The sequence below is a fragment of the Lynx canadensis genome, chromosome C2 (genome assembly GCF_007474595.2).
Source record: "Lynx canadensis isolate LIC74 chromosome C2, mLynCan4.pri.v2, whole genome shotgun sequence".
NCBI classification, from domain to species: domain Eukaryota; kingdom Metazoa; phylum Chordata; class Mammalia; order Carnivora; family Felidae; genus Lynx; species Lynx canadensis.
Genome location: NC_044311.2, coordinates 22,517,430 through 22,537,286, shown reverse-complemented (window position 1 = coordinate 22,537,286; position 19,857 = coordinate 22,517,430). Strand labels below are relative to the sequence as shown.

General features: G+C 42.5%; 1 protein-coding gene across 1 annotated transcript in view; it reads left to right on the top strand.

The window, feature by feature from the left end:
• The window catches only part of KCNH8 (potassium voltage-gated channel subfamily H member 8), a 355,504-nt gene that overhangs the window by 114,552 nt on the left and 221,095 nt on the right, over positions 1-19,857 (top strand). Inside the window, exon 2 of the mRNA XM_030329693.1 lies at positions 3,920-4,153. Within this exon, the coding sequence (XP_030185553.1) occupies positions 3,920-4,153 (234 nt within the window). The remainder of the gene's footprint in view (positions 1-3,919; positions 4,154-19,857) is intronic.

Below are 19,857 nucleotides of genomic sequence, written 5' to 3'. Positions count from 1 at the left end.
GATGTATGATCTATGGGTGTTCATTGCTGATGTTAAATATTGTTACGTAATTTTTTAGGTAAGTTACATTTCTTAATCTGTAAGAATGGAAAAGTCAAAAGAACACAGTGAAGAAAAGCAAAAATTAGGTTGGTAAAAAAAAAAAAAGTAAGATAGTAATAATGATAAAAAGTAAATTTATTAATCTTGGGTTGATCAAAGTATCCTCATATTGTACTTTTAAAAGATTTAAATACATGCCATGCGCAAGACACAACCACAATAGGTCTCTAGAAGGGCTGGAAATGGAAAGATGAGAAAGGGTATAGCAGATAGATACTGATGAAGTTTTGGGGTGATGGTGTGGTGGCTCAGATCTGATGGCCGAGAAAGAATTCTGGAAGACATCCCTGGAGCAAAAAGGTGATTTTATTAAAGCCTGGGTCAGGACCCATGGGCAGAAGAGCTGCTGCATGCACTGGATCGTGGCAGGCCACTCATTACATACTCTCAGGCTGGCAGAGCATCAGGGAGAGAGTGTTCTGGAAGCAAGGTTTCCAGGATCTTGAGGGGCTAGCTATTGCTAGGGAAATGCCACTTACTACCATTTAATAAGACCTCAGTCATGAGTCCCTTCGGATGAATATGGGGTGGGGGTCATAAGCTCGGAGTATGATTGCCAGCGTATATCTTGGGGGAGTTGAGATAAAGGAAGTTTCCAAAGGAATGTTTCTAGGTTAAATTAGACTTACAGGTTCCTGGGGCGGGGGTATGGTCAGGATAACGTGAAGTCAAGATTCCCTTTTGCAAAACCCTAGCAAAGTGTCATCATCATCAAGGCAGATGAGCTCCTAGAGGGAGGTTACTCTGCTGGTTTCAAGGAGTTGTCAGTGGGCTCTAGGCAGTAAGGGAATTTAATTTTGCATTTGCCTTGGTTACCCACATCACCATGGCAAGCTCTTAAACCCCCTTTCCCTTGTTCTTGGGTGGCCAGGAGCGTCGGAGGAATATCACACAGATCCTGCTTGGGTGGGGGGTGTGCCAGCCTGTGTTTTGCCCTCAGCTGCCCTATGCTCCCTCATCAAATACTAACAGAAGAAAGCTATTGTAGCCCTTTAAATAACAGGGAAACTGGACGTTAGGATAAAATGTAGTGTTGTTTATTCTCTCTGTGTCTTCAATTACTCTTTCTCCATCCTGAGACCATTTCATCCAGGCGTCTGCTTCTGAACTTGCAAGACTTTTGATAAATCATTTCTGCCTATTTCTTATTCCAAGCTAACCATTTTCAAAGCTTGGAATCTTTAATCTCTCAACTCTGGTAGTACTTATTATCTGAGTACCATTGATTTGGTACTAATCATAGGCTCTGTTTTAATGTTATTGGTATTCACGCATTTCTTCAATTAAATTGTTAGAATCTAGAGCTATAGATTATACCTTCTTCATCTTTTAACACCCAGCATCACCTCCTCCTAAGATCTGCCATGCGGTAGAATCCAGTCGCCTGGCATACAGTAGAAAGTCAATAAACGTGTCAGCGGGCAACTGAAAAATGGCTTCTGAAAGTGCATTAAAAGCTGTTTTAGGATGTTTGAGTGCTTTGGCAATGCTGTGTATTTACATTTTTTTAATTTAACATAATTTCTTTTTTTAAAGTTTATTTATTTTGAGAGAGAGAGAGAAAGGATGAGTGGTGGAAGGACAGAGAGAGAGAGAGAGAGAGAGAGAGAGGAGAGAGTGAGAATCCCAAGCAGGCTCCACACTGTCAGCACAGAGCCTGATGTGGGGCTTGATATGGGGCTCAAACCCATGAACCATGAAAACATGACCTGAGCCCAAGTCAGATGCTTAACCGACTGAGCCACCCAGGTGCCCCTATATTTACATTTTCTAAACAATCTCTCAGCCAAAGTTCTCTAATGGAGACAGAAAGAGACACTATGGTTAGAGAGTGACCAGGAGCTGTGTAGAGTTGGTAAGGTGAAGACCATAGCCTGGTAGGAGGGTGCCCACCTCTGGACCTAGCTGGGAACTCCTGCAGGTTCATTAACTGATCTTTAAGGGTGGAGACTGCATCCAATAAACTTTTTATCTCTACACCTGGAACAAAGTCCAACATGTAGTACGTGGTCGATAAATGCTTCTGCAAGGTATGAGAGAATTAAATTTTAGTCTTGGATAATTTAATTCACTCCCATGGCTTCAAAATAAGGTGCCATTGAAGGCTTCCCAGCACAGGTCTTTAGCTCTGGCTTTTCTCCACAGCGGGGAGGGTGAGTGGGAGGGTAGAGGAGTCAGCCCAGCCCAGGCAGGATGCAGATGTTAGCACTAGAATTTGTACTCTGGGCTTAGGGGCTGATTGGAGCAAAGCTGGATAGAGTGGATTCGGTTCTGCCAGCTGATAGTGGACTATGGAAACACGAAACGCATGTTTAAAAGGCCACGAGGAAGCCCATGGAATAGATCTTCAGTGCTTGTCCCGCTGGCCATTGAGAAGTAGCTGGGGTTCCTGTCTTCTCATGGCATGCAAGATAGGCTGTCTGTTGCAAACCTTGTTTAAACATAGTGGTTTTTGACTAGGCAATATATAAAGCATAGCGTATAAAAATCAAAGGGTACAGTGGGTATATGGTAAAAATAAGTGTGCCTACCACTTTTGCCCAAAGTTACTCTTTCTAAAGACATCTACGGTTACCAAGTCATTCCATTGAGGTTTAGGTACGCACAAACATTTCACATTTAGATATACATATACATGTTTGTGTTTCTACATTTTCAGACAAGTAGTTCATCTGATAGCATATTATATTGAATCTTGATTTTTTCATTTAAGACATTATGCTGGAATTCTTTCCATTTTTTCTTGTATTATTTTAAAAAATCCCAGCCTCTAATATTGTCTGATATACTGTCCAATATTGGTTTCATGAGAAAATGAATGAATGATTTAATAATAGTTTCTAATTCATTCTGAACCTAGAGTCACCAACCATCAGATTTTATAAAATGCCTTATCTTACAGCCCATCTTTAATTTGCATCTTTTTGCTTATAAGTATCCTATCGAAACCTCAAAAAGTCTCAAAAAAATTCATCCGGCAGGAACCTTCCTTGAATATTGCCTCTCACACTGTCCTCCAGGAGTTATCTTCAAGCACTTAACACTTTGCTATTTTTGATTGTCCTTTAATTCTTATTTGTTAACATCATAACCATAAAGGTGTGTGTAATACTCAACAGCTTTTATTGAATATTTAATTGTGCCAGACATTTCACTAAGCACTTTAGGTGCATTTCCCATTAATCCCTACAACACACCTTTCTCTCCCTTTAGTGGGAAAATTCCAAGTTGTGGTCCTCTGTCACTTGCAGGGTCTGTATGATTGAGCCTCAGCTGTCATGGCAGTAAAACCCTTTTCTCCTACTCTTTATTACCTTTCCTCCCTTCCTTCTCTCATTTCTCCAATTGCTTCCTTCCTGAAATCACCTGCCAAATAAATGACTTACACTCACATCCTCCTTCAGGGTCTGCTTTTCGGGAAATGAAATCTCAAGAAACTGAAGTTTAGCGTGTGAATAACTTGTTCAAGTTTATCAATACATCGAGTGGCAGGTTGAGGATTTGAGCCCAAAGCCACACCCAAAAGTGCCCTACATGACTGCTAACTAGAGAGTACGTGCCTCGAAGCAGACCAATGAATCCTGACTTCCCTCTGTAGTGTGTTTCAAAAAGCAAGCCAACGTCAGAGCTTAATACTTCTGCTGGTCATTGCCATTTTGTTTTGGACAGTCTCTTTCCCGCCCTGGCACACCAGGACATGCATTTTAGGCACGGTTAAGCTAAACCCGTGTCCTCTTCATTTGTTACTGAAACTGTGATTTATGAAACAGTTCCTCGTGCTCGTGTAGTGGCTGAATGTCCTCTTGTCATTCTACAGACAGCAACTTCATCCTCGCGAACGCCCAGGTGGCCAAGGGGTTCCCCATAGTCTACTGTTCTGATGGCTTCTGTGAGCTGGCTGGATTCGCCCGGACTGAAGTCATGCAGAAGAGTTGCAGCTGCAAATTCTTATTTGGAGTCGAAACCAACGAGCAGCTGATGCTTCAAATAGAAAAGTCGCTGGAGGAGAAAACAGAATTCAAAGGAGAAATTATGTTCTACAAGAAGAACGGTGAGTGCCTTTCTTAGACTGGTGCTCATTGGGCAGTTGTGGAGGGTCACCCTCTCCCAACTCAGTAATTACTTCATAACTCCCATTAAGGCTTAATGGTATTTCATGTAAATATAGGCTGTTACTGAAGTTCTGCTAGTGACTCGGGCAATAGCCTTGTTTTAGCCATTAGCAGCATAAACTGCTTGAAAACTTAGCATTAGAATTATGACTGCTCAATGTTAATATATTAACTGAGTGAATATAAGTTAAAATAAAGTGTGTTACAGTTTTACTATGGTCATTCTTAAAATACATATTAGATATGGTAGTTGTTAATATAGTATAAATAGATGATCTTATCTGGGGATGTTTTCTAAATTGTATGCCTTTCAGAACCACATCTCAACCACAGTCATTAAGGACAGAGATCCGGTGTTCACTGGCAGAAAAGGAAGTTAATTTAAAGCACATCAGCATAGGCATTTTTCTCTTCCAGTTCACTGGCCCCAGAGCCTTTCTCACTACCTTTTTATTTTTTTATTTTTAAAAAAATGGTTTTTTTAATGTTTTTATTTATTTTTGAGACAGAGAGAGACAGAGCATGAACGGGGGAGGGTCAGAGAGAGAGGGAGAAACAGAATCCGAAGCAGGTTCCAGGCTCTGATCTGTCAGCACAGAGCCCGACGCGGGGCTCGAACTCACAGACAGCGAGATCGTGACCTGAGCTGAAGTCGGACGCTTAAGCGACTGAGCCACCCAGGCGCCCCTCTCACTACCTGTTTAAAGACAAACTAAGAGACACATGGTATAATTCAAGGTGGGAGTAAATTTGCCTGGCTCAAAAGTGCCACTGAGGAAATATGAAGCATTTTCTTGTGGTTGCAGTTTTGTGACTCTTCTCTAAATAAAAGAAGATCTCTAGGGATGGGTGTAGTATCTGCAGTGCTTGGGTCCTATGTAGGAATCAGTATCATTATCTCACGGGCCCTGGTGGTTGGGATGAATCCAAGAGGCATTATTTTGGGGAAATGCTAAATCAAAATTAGAACAAATTGCCATTTTCCAGTTTCTAAAATTTTATCTCTTTCTTTAGTAGTCTTCCCTAAAGTAACATAGCCTTCTGAGATTTATCTGGGCACATGGTTGCCAAGGTAGAGAATAGATTTCCCAGCCTCTTTTGCAGTTGGGCTGGACATGTGACAAAGTTTTGGGCCAGTGATATGCAAGAGAACGATTTGTGCAACTTTTAGGAAAAATCCCTAAAGAAATACAATTGTGTGCCCTCTAATTTTTCTTCTCCTTTCCCATGATGTTACAGACTAAATTATGTGTCCTCAGAATTCATATGTTGAAGCCCTAACCCTCAATGGGACTGTATTTGGAGATGGGGCTTTTAACGAGGTGATTAAGGTCAAATGAGATCATAAGGGTGGGGCCCTAATCCAATACGATTGGTGTCCTTATAAGAACAAGAGATACCAAGGATACGGGCATACAGGAAAGGTGATGCAAACACACAGAAATAACGCCACTGTCTGCAGGCCAATGAGAAAGGCCTCAATAAAACAATGCTGTCAGCACCTGATCTCCATTTTCAGCTTCCAGACCATGAGAAAATAAATTTCTGTTGAAGCCACCCTGTCTGTGGCACTTTGTTAGGGCAGCCCCAGCAAAGCAGTGGGCTTTTTCTGTGGGTCAGAACGTTAAGGCAAAGCCGGAAAGCCAGCTTCCACCGTTTGCAAAGGTCAACATCATAGAGGAGTGCAGAGTAACAGGATGAAAGGAGCCATCCTCCCCCACCCCAGACAGAAGCTCGTACATGCCCATCTTATTTGAATCATTTCATTTGGGGCTCGTTTTGTTACAACGTCTAAATTGCATTCTAACGCAGGGTTTCTCAACCTTGGTGGCGTTGACATTTTGGGTCGGTAATCATTTGTTGTGGAAGGCTGTCCTGTGCATGGCAGATGATAAGGAGCATTTCAGGCTTCTATATTTTGCTCTCAACACTTAGTATTGGGGTCATTGTCAGGCAGAGAAGTGGGGGCCTAAACATGGGAACTTCATCTTCTTTTATAACGGGTTTGTCTTTGGAAGACATTCTTTGAGCGTGTGAATTTTGGATTCACAGTGGGCATGAAATACTGGAGAGTACCATCCTGGGAGGCACAGAATATCCAATGCTTTGGTATTAGGAACATAGTTCAGACCATTGTGTCCTTCCTAGTGTCAATAGATAAGGCCTACGTAGCAAATATGATAAAATGAAAGGACTCCGGTTCTAATTATAGCACAATCATTGAAGAGAGCCTGAGATTAAAAAAAAAAAAAAAGTGGAAGATGCCACTGAGAATGCAGACTGGTAGGGAGTGATAAAACCACCATCTGGTGGAACAAAGAGAAAAGGGATATATTTTGTCAAAATATCTGCTGACAGCAGACTTGTCCTTCTCAGGATAGGCACCTTGGATAGATGACTCCAAATCCATCTGGGTGTCTCCCTTTTTCAGCCACCTAGAGTTCTGAATGTAGCACCACTGAGAAAAGTTCAGGCCAAGGAGGAGAAGCCCCAAAAATGGAGATTTGAGAGGCCAGAAAAGTAGAAATTATGGAGCACAGGGTGGGAATTTCCTGAGTTCAATGTTTTATAGGATGTCTGCAGCCTTGGACCTCTTTGGATGGAAATCATTAAAAGCATCAGTTGCCTCTATGCCAATCAATATGGAAAATTGTCTGACGTTGTGAGCAAACAAATTGATCCAGTTACAAGTGGTTGAAAATTGCTGCCTCTCCTATGATAATCATGCTGTATTTTCGCTATTTTTAGAAGTATCCGTCTGCACACACAACAGTGAACCTTTGAAGGCACAATCTGTGCATTAGTTTACTCTGCATCTCCAGCGTGTAGAGCTTGAGTTCAGAGCAGTGTCCATCAAATGTTCATTCCTCAGTAAATGCTTGCCGAATGGAATTGAAATGGAACATTAGAGGGACCTATGGATACTTCAGAGACTGTCTGGATTTCTGATTTTTAAAAATAAGCTATGCCCTCAAGGGTCCTCCTTCTCTCCTCCAAAGCTCCTTTCTTTTAACTTACTTTCGAAAGTAGTGCTTGTTTCTTATTCTGGCCTGATACATTTTGACCATCTGTGACTGAGCTTCTTTGCTTACTGGCCCCTCAGTGTTGCACTGACCTCATGGGACAACACTGCCTTTTCTCTTCCTGCTCAGGCCTATAATAACCTGACCGGAGGCTGGTGATGTGCATCAGAGTACTCAAAGGTTTTAGGGCATCTCATGGGACTTATCGTAAAGGAAGACACACTACGATCCTATAGCAAATGTGCCTATTTACTGAGTCCAGAGGAAAATAAAAAGAAGAAGTTCTTACTGGCATTACCCACCTGTCAGAACCCCAGCTCCTAGTCATGTCTTGAGTCTGTAAGTCTGCCTCCTACCTCTCTCTACTCCCCCGCCATTAAAGATCCTTCTGTCATACTTTATGAAGTATGCTTCATAAAGCATGAAGGTTGAATGCTCTAGTCCTCTTTAGGAAAACCTTACTGTCTACCCACTAGACTGGTCCTCCTTGAAGGGTGTGTTGTCCTCTCCTGACTAGAGAAAAGTGTGGGACACAGCATTCTCCAGAAGAATTCATACCGCAATGCAGAGTAATGCAGCCTAAATAAAAATAAAATAAAACCATAAAGGGATGGAGAAGAATAGGTTTCATCTGATCCCTTTCCTTATCTCTGCTCCAACAATTTGCTCCCTTCTCTCTGGGTTATTGTGGTTTCTTCTAGGTAACTGATAGAAAATAGACATATCTAGAGGGGTGTCTGGGTGGCTCAGTTGGCTCAACTCTGACTTCGGCTCAGATCATGATCTCACGGCTCGTGGATTTGAGCACCACATCATGGAGACTGCTTGGGATTCCTTCTCTCTCCTCTCTTCCTATGTGCATTCTCCCTCTCTCAAAATAAATAAATAAACTTCAAAAAATAGAAAACAGACATACGTAGAAGTATATGTACACACACAGCCCTCCGAAAATATAGTCATCAAAGAGAGTCCAGTCTTTTAAAAGGTCAATAATTATGACAGCTAGAAGAATAATAATGGCTAACACTTAAACAATATTTAGTACATGCTGAGAACTTTCTCACATACTTAACTTTTACTTATATTAGCCTATTTAATCCTAGAACTTTTTAAAAAATAAATACTCTTATATTATCATATTGCAGATGAGGAGACCAATATACAGAAAGAATAAGTTTTTTTTTTAATTAAGTAATAATTAGGAAGACAAATAGTTTCACAGGTAAACATAATATAAATCTACAGTTATGCTGCAGGTAACAAAATGTAGAATTGTCAAATTAGTCTACATCTGAAACTAATAAAGCATTATGTGTCAACCATACTTTAGTAAAATCATCTGTTTTCAAAAAAATTTAGTGATTGTATAATTACCGTAAAGCACTAATCATCTACTTATAGAAATTGTTCATTACTGCGTTGTCATATTGTGTATGATTGTATTTGGAATTTGACTTATTTCAAGTAAAATACCTAAGTAAAAGTCAGACGTAAAAAAGCATAATATGTAAACTTGTCTTTGTCTAAAATAGAGATAGTAATATTTTACACTTTCACATTCAGACGGAGTTGACATTTCTCCTCACTTGTCCTCCCTCTAGATAGTCAAGGGTCTACCCATATATCAGAAATAGATGCCTTTTCAAAAAGCAGACTCCTCCACTTTTGTGGTGTTTTTTTTTTTAATGTTTTTGAGAGAGAGAAAGAGAGAGAGTGCAAGCAGAGGAGGAGCAGAGAGAGGGAGACACAGAATCCAAAGTAGGCTCCAGGCTCTGAGCTGTCAGTACAGAACCTGATGTGGTGCTCGAACTCATGAGCTCCGGGATCCTGACCTGAGTCGAAGTTGGATGCTTAACCTACTGAGCCACCCTCCAGTTTTGTTGATATCAAAAGCCATTAACCAGAACTGTTCTGGGCAAACAGAGGTTATGGCTACCCTAACTGAGTGTAATCATTTTATTAATTCTGTGTTCATCCTCTCATTTCTTCTATATGAGTGATACTAATATCTATGTGGTTCTCTCTTTTTCTTACGCACAGCATACTTTGCACACTGTTCTGCACCTCACAGAACACTGTGTGTCCTGCAGGACTGTGTATACCTTGTCGAACTCTAAGGTTCCTTCTGCCATCACCAGGAAGTTATTTTATGAATCATTTCTTAGTATAGCTGCATTTTTGCAACTTTCTGACGTAGGTTCCCTCTCCTAGGGTGGCCTCTCCTACACTACTATTTGAAACATTTCCCTTCCTTACCCTGATCTTCATGCTCTGACCAAGTTGAGTTCTGGTTCTAGCAGCTTCCGAGAAAGATTTTTCTCGGAGCGTTGAAGGCTCAGGCAGCCCCAACACCATCCTGTCTTTGTGTAGCCCACTTGCACTCACCCGAAATGGAGCTCCTTTCTAGTTTCTTTTTGCAAGATTTTTTAAAAATTTTTTTAAAGTTTATTTATTTTGACAGAGACAGAGTATGAGCATGAGCTGGGGGAGGAGCAGAGAGAGAGACAGGGAGACACAGAATCCGAAGCAGGCTCCAGGTTCCAAGCTGTCAGCACAGAGCCTGACGCGGGGCTCGGACTCACGAACTGTGAGATCGTGGCCTGGGCCGAAGTCAGACACTTAACCGTCTGAGCCACCCAGGCGCCCCTAAGATTTTATTTTTAAATAATCTCTACACCCAACATGGGGCTGAAACTCACAACACCAAGATCAAAAGTCACATATTCCACTGACTGAGCCAGCCAGGCACCCCTCCTTTCTAGTTTTAGTTTTTTTCAGATCTCCAGAGCCCTCCACTCTCAGAGCATTTCTTCTTTTGGAAATGGATAACCTGTTGAAGGTTTATGAGGTTCCAAGCTCCTAGGCCTGTGAGAATTCTCCTTTTCCTATCCTGTTTTTACCTTGCAGTTGCTACTCCTGCAACGATCTAGCTTCTAAGTCAACTAATCTGTCACAAAGGAGCCAAAAATGTAGTGAGGGAAGATAGTCACTTTAATAAATGGTGTTGGAAAAACTGGATATCCACATACAAAAGGATGAAAACGGACCACAATCTTGTACCATACACAAAAGTCAACTCAAAATGGAATAAAACTTAATTACTGGGGGTATTGCCCCATCACTCTGTATTCTGAGGTTCCGGGGGGGCACACTGTTACACAGTTTTGCTCATGATTGTGTGTGTGTGTGGATTTCTGATTTTGCTACCTTAGTTGCTTTAATTTTGTGAAAGGATTGGGGATGTTTCAAAGACCAACAACTCTTCACCACCATTGCTTTTTCACGTAGCTGTTTAAACAATCTCTTTAGACCATGTACAGTTGCTTTGGGGATATAAGCCCAATCTCTGAGAGGTTTCTTCTCCTTCTTTTTTTCTTCCTAAATTGCCATTTGTATGGCTGGGGTGTGAGGGGAATATCTGAACCGAAGGCATAGTGAGGAAAGGACCCCCTGACCTCTTGTTGACCACTGATTCATGCATGGCCCATCTGTCTGATGCTCTCGCAAGGTGAGCACACCCATCCTTCACACCTAGAAGCAAAGGGAGTCTCCGGGGAAATGAACTGGAGCATTCTCTATGCTCTCACATTTCCTCAAAAGTAGGCAGCCACCGCCATGTTGATAAAGAGGTAGTCTGACGAGCAGTTTCTCTCCAGTCCGAAATAGAGAAGGGAAAAGGTCCCTAATATCTTCAGTGTTTCCAAAAAAACAATCCAATGCAGTTTCTTTTGTCTTCAAAGCTGTGAAACCTCTGAGTGGAGAGATTATCTCTGGCTTCCCCTACTTGTTCTCATGATCCACAAGCTGAGAAGGGACAGGCTAAGATGTCATCTCATATTGCCATCTTCCAGATTCTAGCTTCTGGGTCAAGTTTTTTAATGGTAGAAAGTTGTTTCTTCACTGTCATAGAAGACCATCATGCTTGGCTCTATGGGCCCCAACCGTTAGATGTTAATCTTAGCATATCCTCTCCACAGAAATCTTATCTTTTAAGCCCGTTTTCTTTTATTGATTGATTGGTTGATTGATTGATTTTATTTCTTAAAATTTTAATTCTGGCATAGTTAACATAGAGTGTTATATTAGTTTCAGGTTTACGATATGGTAACTCAGCAATTCCATATTATCACCCAGTGCTCATTCCAAGACAAGTGCACTCCTTAATTACCATCACCTATCTCACCTATCTCCCCATCCACCTCTCCTTGGTGACCATCGGTTTGTTCTGTAGAGTTAAGAGTCTGCTTCTTGGCTTCTCTTTCTCTCTCTCTTTTCCCTTTGCTCATTTGTTTTGTTTGTTTTTAATTCCACATGCAAGTGAAATCATGTGATATTTGTCTTTCTCGGGCTGATTTATTTCCCTTAGCGTTACACTCTCTAGCTATATCCGTGTTGTTGCAAATGGCCAGATTTCATTCTTTTTAATGGCTGAGTAATATTCCATTGTATCAAGCTCATTTCTATACGAAATAGATCCCAGGAAGAAAAATGCAGGAGGAGAGCACACATTTAAGAAGAAAATGAAAATAACAGTTAATTTTGCAGATATAGTATCGTGATGTGTTAGTTTGCTAGGACTGACCTAACAAAGTACCACACACAAGTGGCTTAGACCAAAGAAATGTATTGTCTCACCATTCTGGGCGCCAGGAGCCCACTATCGAGGGGTCAGCTGAGTTGGTTCTGCTGAGAGTTGTCAGGAAGAATTTGTTCCATGCCTCTGTCCTAGCTTCTGGTGGTTTGCTGGCAATCATTAGTGTTTCTTAGCTTGTAGAAGCATCATCCTGATCTTACTTTCGTCCTCACATAGTGTTTCCTTCTCTGAGTGGCTATGTCAAGATTTCCCCACTTTTATAAGAATGCTTATCATATCTGATTAGTGCCCACCTTCATGATCCCACTTTAACTTGTTACCTCTGTAAAGACTCTATCTCCAAAAAAGGTCATATTCCAAGTTAGGATTCTAACATATCCATCAAAAACACCTGGCTACATTTACATTAGGTATATCACAATTTAAGTGACTTGCCCAAGATCGTAAACTAGTAAATAAAGAAGCCAAGATACATAAACGTTCTTGGACTTCAAGGTCCTTGCCCTTAAGCCACTGGCTCTCTGTAGAAATGGGGATGGGTACCACCTCCCAGGGGCATTTTGCAAATCTCTGGGGATGTTTGACTCAAGAAGTTGTTTTGTCATTTAATGGGCAGGAGTCAAGGACCCTAAATGTACTATAATATACGGGATTGTCTTGCAATCGAAGAATTGCAAGTATTTTCATACTTTGCAAAGTTTCATACTTTGCAAAATTTCCCAAAATTGCCTTGTGTTCTTTTGTGGTTTGTTTGTTTGTTTGTTTGTGGTAAGAACACTTAACGTGAGATCTATTCTCTTAACATTATGCAAAGTGAAATAAACCAGTCACAGGAGGACTGCAGGATTCCATTTTTATTAGGTATCTAAAATAATCGGACTCATAGAAGCAGAGAATAAAATGGTGGTTTCTGAGGGTTAAGGGGAGGAGGAAAAAGGGAGTTGTTCGCTGAGTAGAAAGTTTTAGCTACGCAAGATGAGTGAGTTGGACAGATCTATACCCCAGAGCGGCCACAGTTAACAATACAGTACCAAGTGCTGCATGACTTTGTAATGCCCCATCAGCTTTTCTGGGAAGTAAAGCACTGGTTTCTAATTATCTGAACTTAGAACTTAACACACACTGTTTTGGGGAAGGCTTTAATTTCCCACTGAATTTCCAAGAATAAAACCATAGTGCAGTGAGGAATGATTCAATTTCATCTTGTTCAGAATTTCACCCATTTCTGAAAAATCTCATCACTGACTCACAGGACTTGTCCTGGGTGCAGCAAGCACATGTGCCCGGGCTCTGCACGCAGAGTTCTTGCATTCCGGGAGATTCTGTACACGGGTCCAATTATCCAGCTGCCACAGTGCATCTTCTCTTGAAGCCAGTCATGCCTGAGCATTTCGTGTTGAGATGCATACTAGTTTATCAGAGATGGCCTCACTCTGATTTTTCGGTAAGCTTACTGTTAATAACATACAGTATTGCTTTTCTGAAAACAACCTGTATAATATCAATTATGATTTTTCACTTTTAAATAGAGAAGAGAGAAATACAAGTATTTGTTACAAAAAGGAATCCCAAATCTGATAGTTTTGCATAACTCTTCTCACTCACAAATAAACTCATTCCCAGGTCACCTTCAAGATTTGCCGTCTGTTTCCACGCACCTTCTGAACTATTGCTTAATGTTTTTCTTTATTTTTTACTTTTTTACTTTAGGGACAGAGAGAGCATGAATGGGGCAGAGGGGCAGAGGGAGAGAGAGCGAGAATCTCAAGCAGGCTCCATGGTCAGTGCAGAAAGCTACACTGGGCTTGATCTCACAACCCTGGGATCATGAAGTCGAGAGTCAGATGCTCGACTGACTGAGCCACCCAGGCGGGCCTGCTTAATGTTTTTAAGTTGACTCACTTTTTTTAAAACTCAAATTGCAAGCAAAAGAAAGCTAAATCACTACTCTAAATGGAAAACCAGGATCACTAGCCTCAAGTGGAAGGTAACCATAAATAAATATGCAATGAAAATATTGTAATTTCAAGTCTTGAAACTTAAGGAAAAAAGTATAATAATAAATCTAATTGATTATGGTGTGCCACCAATGAATGTTATCTAGTTTTCCCAGTAAGAATTCAAGTAAGTATGAATTTTCTCACATTTACAGATAAGGAAAGTATGATGCAGAAAAATAATGTGAACACAGATGTGTCTTATGTGTGTTTCATGATAGACTGTCCTCAGCTTGTCATGACATGGACAAATGCTTAGAAAAATCAAGGCTTTTTTTTTCTTTTTAAATATAGTTCGATTTTCAACTTTCTGTGGTTTGGACTTTAAACATATATATTCGTGACAACAAAAACAACTTATTTACAATTTACTGTTTGTTTAGGGAGGATGCCTTCTATGTGTTGGGGAATCCTTTGTTTACTCAGCTGCTAGATATATATTCAGATGAAAATCAGAAGCTGAAAACTTAAATTGTTCAGTAAATACAAAGTGGTTGTGAAGTGGGGGTAGGCTTCTCGTAAGTAGCAATGGGGAGAAGAAGAGAGGGAGAGGTCAGGGGGACAGGAAGAGAAGGTAAGAGAACAGGGAGAGCTAGAGAAGTGGGAGACATTAGGTGGTGTCTTAACTCCTTTCCCTCAAAATGTCTGAAGGTAGGCTGGATATTTCTGTTTCAATATGCATTAAAGCTAATAGGTATTAAAATGTAAGATATTTACATGAACTAGCTAAAATAATCTGTTCTACCAAGAGTATGCATCCCACTAGTTGAGCAAGCACTGCGTTTACTTCTGTGTACACATAAACAGTCTGAACCAGGCATATGCATACTCAGTCTTAGGAGGTCAGCTCATGGTCAAAGACAAAAGGAAGCAGATTTCTTCGTGAAATCTCTTTTTTATTTACAGTGAGCTGCTCATGGCAGATAGTCATAGTAAGGACCATCACTTTCCTTCTAACACTGAGTTTATATGTAAGATATTTTTAGTGAGTTCAGTTACACTCAGTTTTTCAAATGACTCTGCAGATGATTTTTAGAATAGTTGATTATGCCCTGTAGGTATTTGAGAATTGGAGCTCAATACAGGAAAAGAGACAAAGCCTTGGGGTGATAGAATGTCACATGATTCTCAAAATCAACATTTTATGTATGTATGTTTATTTATTTTTGAGAAAGAGAGAGAGACAGAGAGTGAGTGGGGGAAGGGCAGAGAGAGAGGGAGACACAGAATCAGAAGTAGGCTCAAGCTCTGAGCTGTTAGCACAGAGCCTGACACAAGGCTCGAACTAATGGACCGTGAGTTCATGACCTGAGCCAAAGTCAGACACTTAACTGACGGAGCCACCCATGTGCCCTAAAATTAGCATTTCATTTTAAAAAAAAATTTTAAAAGTATCTATTTATTTTGGGGAGAGCGCAAGCAGGGGAGGGGCAGAGAAAGGGAGACAGAGGATCCAAAGCGGGCTTTGCACTGACAGGCTGACAGCGGCGAGCCCCATGTGGGGCTCAAACCCACGAACCGTGAGATCCTGACCTGAGCTGAAGTCGGTTGCTCAACCGACTGAACTACCCAGGTGCCCCCCAAAATTACCATTTTAAATGTGTAGCCTAGTTACTTCCCCAGTACTATTAAGAAATGGGCTTGCAGCGTTGCAAATAGAATGGTTTTGTGTAAGATCCAAATTTCAGAGCAAGAGGTGTCATTCCCATCCATGTAATAAGTGAAAAACAAGAAAATGCTCTTTAATGGAAAGTGTAGTGTCTAAGCGCCTGTCTTTTGTGGCTGTGGGCGTTCCCAGACTGGGCGTCACTCACAGTAGCTTTAGATTTCCACCACATGGAGAGAACGGTGAGGTAAGCCAGGAACCTATTTCGACAAGAGTTACAGAACCAGCCCTGAGATTACAGGCAATACAAGAAACTTTATCTTAAGGTGGAGCGAGATCTGGGGCAAAAGGAAAAGTAAATTCTGAGTGAAGCGAGAGCATTTTCCCTGCCAGCCCTCCCATGGACTCAGACCAGAGTCCATGAGAAAGGGAGCACAAAGGAGGTGCCATCCTTTCATAGGATCTCCTCAGGCTGTTGAGACTGTCTGAGCCCAGGGCATTAGCCTTCCTTGGGATGGTCCTTTGGCAACCACTAAAAGCTTCACGGTGAGCCTGGAGGATGACGCAGAGCTTAGAGTCTTGCATTCTTGGAAGGCAAGAGGACTAGATGATGGAGACCTCCCCTTTGTGAGTTTTAGAAGTATCGGTGAAGAGCCCAATGGGGACTCAAGTCTACTGAAAAGCTAGTGAACGTAGGAGCTGGGAAACTTTTTCCCCGTGGAATGGATACAAGCATATTCTTCCTCCCAGGCTCGTGGAGACAAGGAGGCACAGCACAGTGTATCTAGTGTCCCAGTTAACCATGGCTGTGCAACAGCCACCTCAGAATTTAGTGGCTTAAAATAGTGGCTGTCTCAGCTTACAGTACTGTGGGTCAGGAATCCAGGCTGGGCTTGGCAGAACGATTCTTCTTCCTTTCGGGGTTGGCAGACGTTGGTTGGTAGGTGGTGTTCAGATGGGAGATGCTTGGATGTTCAGATTGGGGGACCTGAGACGGCTTCACTCGCATGTCTGGCCTGCTAGAAGTCTGGGATTGACTGGGACGGTGGCCTGAAGTGCCTACACATAGCCTTCTGGAGGCCTCCAGGTAGTCTAGTGTTCCGTGAACCAGGCAGATGCTGTGAGACCTTTCGTGACCTGGTTTAGGATGTCACCTGTGCAACTTCCATACCATGTCAGTACTGTGGTTGGGGCAGCTGCAAGTCTACCCACATTCGGGAGAAGGGGACCTGAATCCCAACTCTTGATAGAAAGAGTGATGAAAAAAAATGTGCAACCATCTTTTACAGACTTCAGGTCTAGATTTGTTGCAACGTATTTGTCGAAAGAGAGAGGGAGAGCAGCAGGAGGCGAGAGGACATTTAATTCTGATGCTTATAAAATTTACAGTTTTCGTAATGTCTGAAGGGCCACAAATAGGGACCGTGCTTCCCACAGCTAAGTGTATTAGGGACCTGCGGGTCAGACTGTTGCTGCTAACTTTCCGTTACTTTCCAGTCTGATTCCTCTGAGCCTTTACTTCAGACTTGGCATGCCCCAAAATAGAAAGCATTTTATGATGCTTTTATGATTTTATGATGATTCTCCAATATGCCTGTTCAGTCTTGATAGAAGATTAGTATTTTATATTTCCCTCCTGTGTCTTTTGCATTCAAGAAGCGAGGCTCAGAAATGCAAATACAGTAAACAACCTTCAGGGATGGCAGCCGGAAGGGCAGAGAACTCAGAGAGGACAAGCACACGCAGCCTAAGGGGGAGGCTGCCAGGCAGTTTATCTTTTCACTTATTCGTATTCGGGCTTCGTCCTTGTAAGCCTAGGCAGCTCTCCTGGGCTCTTTCCCACATAGCCGAACACGCTACTCTAAGTGGAACCATGCTCATGGTTCAGGTTGCATGGTTTAGTCAATGAGCAGGAGTCTTCCGTCTGTACTTGACGGGCTAACCCCGGGCTGCCCAGCCAGGATGATCGGAGCAAAGTGAGACAGAGGTGCAGATCAGGCATCAGTGCCTTCGTCGGGACCTGCGTAGCTCTGCCTGTCCTGTCCAGCTTGAGCGGTCACGGTTGCTGCCTTGCTAGTCCCCGCACGTCCACTTGTTCACGGTCAGCCTTCCTGACTTCATACAGTACTAACAACTAACGGAGTGTTCGCTGCGGGCCAAGCCCCGTGCTCGCTGTTTGCTCGTGCTGTTACCTCTGTTTACACCTGTCATCAATCCTTTGCGGCAAATCCTATTAATGCCACGCTTCACAGTTAAAGAAACTCATTGCCAGAGAAATTAAGTGGAAGGGCCAGGGTCCGAGACTCCTGATCGCTGCACTCACAGACACTTGGTCATGCTCACGGGCATGGCAGACCTCAGCCTCCTACTTAGGGAGCCTTCACCAGCTCCTGGTCTATGAGAGAGAGAGGGGCTTCCTAGGTGCTGTATGTCCGGGAAGAACCGGCAAACAGTCAAGGAAAGGACCTATTAAGTTACTCATTTTTGTACCTGTGGCTATTCATATTCCATCTTTATGAGCCAGAATTGAAATGTAACCACCAGCAGTGTCTGAGAATCTTTGGAGCTAAACAAGTTCCCTTTGAAATGAGAAAAACCTGTTGTTTTAAAGGTTCTCTTTCTGTGGTGAGAAGGAGATATGGAGCTTGGAGAATCAAGCCTTGGTAAGGAAGGATCTTCCCATGATATTTGCTGTGCCCAGGCCAAGGACCGGCTAGTATAACCAGAGCAGTAGCTAGAACCAGAAGGGCTTGGGGTAGAATCTTTGCTGTATACACTCCCTAAGTATGTATACTAGCTAGGTGACTTGGCTAGTCTGAGCCTCAGCTTGACCTTTTCTGAGGGAGAGAGGTCTGATGAAGGACCAAACGAGGTAACCATTGCTCACACCCATTATCAGGACAAGCTCACATCCACTATTAGGTAACCCATTAAGAAGTAACCATTGCTCACACCCATTATTAGGACTCTAATTTGTAGAGTCCCTTGCCTTTAAAAAGATCTACTAAAAATTTCAAGATAGCAACCGTGGATCATTTAATCAAAGCCTGGGGCCCTCCTGAGTGCACGGCCTAGGCAACTGTACCGTTTGTATGCCCATGAGGCCGGTTCTGAACATTATAGCCTTTCAACAAACATCCCTTCCTACCATGGCATGTTTCCCTCACAAGAAGAACCTGTCTGCTCTCATTTCCCAGCGTGCCGGGCCCTCAGAACCTCCCACTTAGATGTCTGAATCCAATGTTCGGGCCCTGGCCTGTGGCCCGGTTTCTCATCCCCCCTGTCACCTCACTAGAAAAGCCATGGACATCTAACTAACCATCTTCAAAGGGATCCCGCAAAGATTCTGTGATGTCTTAGCCAAGACGCTGTATGTCCTCCAAGTTGTAGAATTACAACACTCACATGAGAATGTATGCCATTCTAGACATGCCATCCTCTTACCATGAGTGATGATATAATATTGACTAGTTACAATTACATAAAAATAGACCTGTGTTTTATTTCTCAGTGATGAGCCTGCACTCCATGACACTCACCAAATTCGCACACTAACAGGTACCAGAAATTCAGATCTCTGGGGCATCCATGTGGACCTTTGTGCCCCGATGAAGTCATTCTTCCTGCCATTGCCTCAGTTCAGACTGTCATGATTTGCAAGAGTTTGCCAGGGGCCTGAGTTGCAAGAGTTCCACTCAACCAGCTGCCCGATCTACAGTCGGTTCCCCTCCCTGCCTCCTTGTCGTCTTTCTACGGTGCACATCTGCTCCGCTGCTCTCTTGTGACAAAGCCCTGGTAAACGCAACCTGCTTAGCCTGGCATATAGAGGCGCTCGTGAGCTAGCTCTTGTCGGCGGTCTCCCTCTTCAGACTCATCCTTTGTCTTTTCTGCCCTCCCTTCTCCCCTCATTCCTCATCATCCCTACTCCAGCAGAGCCTTGCTTCATCATGTCATAGTTTTTGAAAAATGCCACATGTTTAAACTCTCTTGTGCCTTCTTACTGGACCCTCGCCCTGCAGGGAATGGTGCCGCCACCCTGCCTGTGCCCTCCATTAGGCCAGTAAATTCGTCACGGTTCAGTTCAAGCCTGTCTCATCTGGGAGGCCTTTGCCGACTGGGACCTTCATTTCGCATCATGCTTCCATCCTTCATAGTAGGTACCATCCTGCAACAAGCTGAGAGTGTTTGTTTCCTTCAATGTGATGGTGTTAGGAAGTGGGGGCGTTTGGGGGTGATTAGGTCATGAGGGTGGAGCCCTCATGAATGGGTTGGTGCCCTTACTTAAAAAAAAAGAAAAAAATGTTAAGGTTTATTTATTTATTTATTTATTTTTTTAAATTTTTTTTTTCAACGTTTATTTATTTTTGGGACAGAGAGAGACAGAGCATGAACGGGGGAGGGGCAGAGAGAGAGGGAGACACAG